This window comes from Silene latifolia, chromosome 9 (genome assembly GCF_048544455.1).
Source record: "Silene latifolia isolate original U9 population chromosome 9, ASM4854445v1, whole genome shotgun sequence".
Classification (NCBI taxonomy): Eukaryota; Viridiplantae; Streptophyta; class Magnoliopsida; order Caryophyllales; family Caryophyllaceae; genus Silene; species Silene latifolia.
In genome coordinates, this window is record NC_133534.1 from 120,545,041 (window position 1) to 120,549,101 (window position 4,061).

At 38.0% G+C, this 4,061-nt stretch overlaps 1 protein-coding gene across 2 annotated transcripts; it reads left to right on the plus strand.

The window, feature by feature from the left end:
• Positions 1-596: 596 nt before the first annotated feature.
• LOC141600032 (L-ascorbate peroxidase 1, cytosolic-like) lies at positions 597-3,838 on the plus strand. Of its 2 annotated transcripts, none has more exons than XM_074420195.1 (9): positions 597-697; positions 1,032-1,167; positions 1,256-1,430; positions 1,519-1,584; positions 2,137-2,185; positions 2,309-2,394; positions 2,492-2,571; positions 2,660-2,762; positions 3,484-3,838. In XM_074420195.1, exons 2-9 carry the CDS (start codon positions 1,049-1,051, stop codon positions 3,556-3,558), a joined length of 753 nt encoding a protein of 250 aa, XP_074276296.1. In that variant the 5' UTR covers positions 597-697; positions 1,032-1,048; the 3' UTR covers positions 3,559-3,838. The 2 variants fall into 2 exon arrangements, with proteins under 2 accessions (XP_074276296.1, XP_074276297.1); XM_074420196.1 differs by having other exon boundaries at positions 612-697; positions 939-1,167.
• The last annotated feature ends 223 nt before the right edge of the window (positions 3,839-4,061 follow it).

Below are 4,061 nucleotides of genomic sequence, written 5' to 3' on the forward strand. Positions count from 1 at the left end.
ACAATGCTAACAACAACTAATCTGTGTAGCATTTAAAATTAAAATTGGACATAACTTAAGAAAACCTAGTTCACTATTTACGGGATATTCTTGTTGACAAATTTTTAATTGATCATACGTGATTCTCCCAACCTTGGACACAGGTATTGAAAAATATTAGATGAGATATATGAAGAACATGATTGGTATTGTATAATCTTGAATAGATCATGTGAATTTGACGCAGCAAATATCGGTGCTGGAAATCGATTAAAGCAAAACAACGGAGTAAGAGGAGCCGAAGCAAGAAGGTTCGTCGTCAATCAGCTAATGGGGCGGTTACAGCCTTGCAGGGGGCGGTTGGAGGAGCGGCTGGTTGGGGTGGTTGGAGGGGAGGCGGGTGGGTGCCATTAATTGCTCTCTTTTATCTCTCTTTTAGGGTTCTTCTTTGTGAGAAATGAAAGGGGCAGATTCGGAATAAGGCGAAAAAATGTGCGGGATTAAGTAAAATTAGGTGCGGAATTTAGCAAGTCCCTACAAAAAAACCCATACCTCTGCTGCTCTCCAATTCTCTTTAAATTATATATATATATATATATATATATATATATATATATATATATATATATATACACACTCCGCACAACCTGTGGTCACCTCACGCCTCCAACTTTACAATCTGACTCCCACATTTCACCATTCAATTCTATTATTCCAGGTTATTTTTTTTTTTCTTTTTAGATCTGTTATTTTTCATTTTGATTAATGCTAATTCATGTGTTAATGATTGAGTTTTTAATTTTGAATTATGGATCTGAAAAATCGTTTGATGATGATTTGAAATTTGGTTGTTTGATGTGTTGATATCATGGATCTGATTGTGTTTTGTTTGATGGAAATTGCTTTTCACCAAAATCTCATCATTTGTCTCTATGCTTTCATCCTTTCATTTACTGTAGTACGGAGTATTACCAGAAGCCTATTGAGAAGGCAAAGAAGAAGCCATTAATCTGCTCTACATATACGCTTAAGATCAATTTTGTATGGTTCAGATTTTATTTTTTTAACGATGGCTAAGAACTATCCAACTGTGAATGAGGATTACCAGAAGGCTATTGAGAAGGCAAAGAAAAAGCTCAGGGGTCTTATTGCCGAGAAGCAATGTGCTCCGCTTATGCTTCGTATTGCGTATGCTATTTCTTATTATTATTATCAACTTCCAATTTCATTCTGATATTTTGTATCCTTCCCTAAATATTTGGTACATGCTCTGCAGATGGCACTCTGCTGGTACCTTTGATGTGCAGTCAAAGACCGGAGGTCCCTTTGGAACTATGAGGCACAAGGATGAGTTGGCTCATGGTGCTAACAACGGCCTTGACATTGCTGTCAGGTTGTTGGATCCCATCAAGGAACACTTCACCACCATCTCTTATGCCGACTTTTATCAGGTAACTTTATTATGTAGGAGTAATATATATATTTTCGTAATGATTTACTTATTGTGTGCTGATTATGTCATTGGTTGATTGACTTTAGTTGGCTGGTGTTGTGGCTGTTGAAGTTACTGGAGGACCAGAAGTTCCTTTCCACCCTGGTCGAGAGGTTAATTCTTTATAAATTCATCTTGCTATTTATCCCTGTATAGGTTTTTTAAGATTCTACTTTGGTCCCCTTTATTTTCGGGTCCTGGGTATGGAATACTGATTATTGTACAATCTACATTATTCTGATTCTTCTTAATTCCTCATGTACCCATGTCACATTGACATTGGATAAGGCTAACACACTTGGACGCCTCAATTTAAGCCAAATTATGCAGAGATTATTCATAGAAATATTCATGTCCGACTCCTGGACACACACTCGTATCAGATACTTTGTACAAGTGTGAGTTACATAGAGCACAACCACAAAGCCTAGGTTAGCTATAGTGCAAGTGTTTTTGCTGTGCTTCGGCTCTTACCTCCTTTCCCGTACAACAACTAAGCTTGTACAACTAAGCCTAAGCGCTAAAAGAATTTCTCTTCTGTACTATGAATGTCCTCATCCTTCTGCCAGCAAGATCAAATAGTTAAAATGTATCAGAGGGTTTGTGGTCTTATAACAGTATGCACATTGTTTGACAAAAGCCCTTGTAATTTGCGTCTTGTCTAGGATAAGCCAGAGCCCCCACAGGAAGGCCGTCTCCCCGACGCTACCAAGGGTACATGCTTTCCTTTGGCTGTTCTCTTTCTGCCTCTTCAGTTTCTATGTATATGTTTTCCCTACTTGTTTTTTCAAATGTGAATATTATTGAATATTGGTCTTATTTGAACTTTTTCTGCAGGTTGTGACCACCTGAGAGATGTGTTTGTTAAGCAAATGGGTCTTATTGACCAAGACATTGTTGCTCTCTCTGGAGGCCACACCTTGGTGCGCTCAAACTCACTGCTTATAGTTGGCTGTTGGTTGCCTTGCCTTGCTTCTGTCTTGGCTTACACTGATGTTTTATGTTTTACTTTGCTTACAGGGAAGGTGCCACAAGGAGCGTTCTGGTTTTGAGGGAGCTTGGACTTCCAACCCTATGATTTTCGACAACTCCTACTTCAAGTTAGTATTGTTACTTCTATTTTTGTAGTTCATTATGTTGGTAATAGGTGATCGTGGCACTCATTCCTTCTGCCAATATACATGATAGGGAGCTTTTGAGTGGTGAGAAGGAAGGTCTCTTGCAGCTGCCATCTGACAAGGCTCTTCTGTCAGACCCTGTCTTCCGTCCTCTGGTTGAGAAATATGCAGCGGTATGTTTTCATTGTTATTCTCCCCTGATATTTCATGTGGTCAAGAATGATGCCTATATCTGTGTTTTAATTTGGAAGCAGAAGTATATTTGCCATATCAACTCATTGAGTTAGTCGGTCCAAGGCCGTTGTCTTAAATACACAACATATTTATTGTTAAATGAACCACATGGTGTGGAAAGATGTCAGCTTAAGCGTAAGTGGTCTTAGATGAGATTTCGCTACCTTTACGCCTCAGACATACTCCAAATTGTTCACCTGTAAAAGCGAGTCTTAAAATGTTGCATGCGTTATTTGTGTTCTACTCCTTTTCGCCTACTTTTTCTTTTTGGTCAATATATTAGAACTCTTCCATTTTCTCTTTTTGGTATGCGGAGATGTTTGAATGTGTGCCGCATTTATTTGGGATAATGTTAGTTTCAGTCCAAAACTCAATTTTCCAGAACTGAACAGAAAGTCATCCTACTCTCTAGTGTTACTGTTGTTCCATTGTTTAAGTTGAATGTCCAACAAAAATTCAAATTGAGATTAGAATGCAGTTTAACAGTAACGCTGACTGTATCAAACTCTTTATCCATTTAGGTAGCTTGTATAAATTGAATATGCAACAAAAATTCAAATTGAGATTAGAATGCAGTTTAAGAAGTCCAAACTTGAAAGATTAGAATCCATTTAGTTAGCTTGTATAAAGAGAGTGATTATTTCGCTCCTTTTGAAACAGGATGAAGATGCATTCTTTGCGGACTATGCTGTTGCACACATGAAACTGTCGGAACTTGGGTTCGCTGATGCTTAAGTAGCTTGACAAGTATTGTGACCTGCATGGCTTTAGCAGTAATGCATCGTGATCCTTTATTTTCACTTGACCTGGAATGAGAATGAGTTCTATTTTAGCACAGCTCTTGAGAAGCGTCTATTCAAGCATAGCCATTACCGCATTTTGGTTTGTTGGTTATTGTTGTGTGTAACAACTATCCATTTTCATTCTAATGGTTTGGTTATGTTCATTAATAATAGATGGCAGACAGTTAGTCTTAATATGAAATCATCCTCTCAGTGCGTGTTGTTTTGGCTTACTGATTTCGCAAGTGCTATATGATATCCTTCAGCACGTACATATTCCCTGTATTAGTTATGCATGGGTTAGGTTGAAGCATTGCACATCTTTTCTCCATACGAATTTTACTCTTTCACATACGATTTTTCAATATTATCCTTGTCATTTTTCATTAACTTGCTCAATTAATTTTTTCCTCCTTCCCTCGTCCCCATCACTACTTCTGTTCACCACCTCCGATC

What these genes read in the sequence shown, in the direction of transcription:
- LOC141600032 (XM_074420195.1), top strand. Translation starts at nt 1,049, where the DNA reads ATGGCTAAGAACTATCCAACTGTGAATGAGGATTACCAGAAGGCTATT. An exon ending in CTTATGCCGACTTTTATCAG is followed by an intron (nt 1,431 to 1,518) that starts GTAACTTTATTA and finishes GATTGACTTTAG; the next exon opens with TTGGCTGGTGTTGTGGCTGT. An exon ending in TCTCCCCGACGCTACCAAGG is followed by an intron (nt 2,186 to 2,308) that starts GTACATGCTTTC and finishes CTTTTTCTGCAG; the next exon opens with GTTGTGACCACCTGAGAGAT.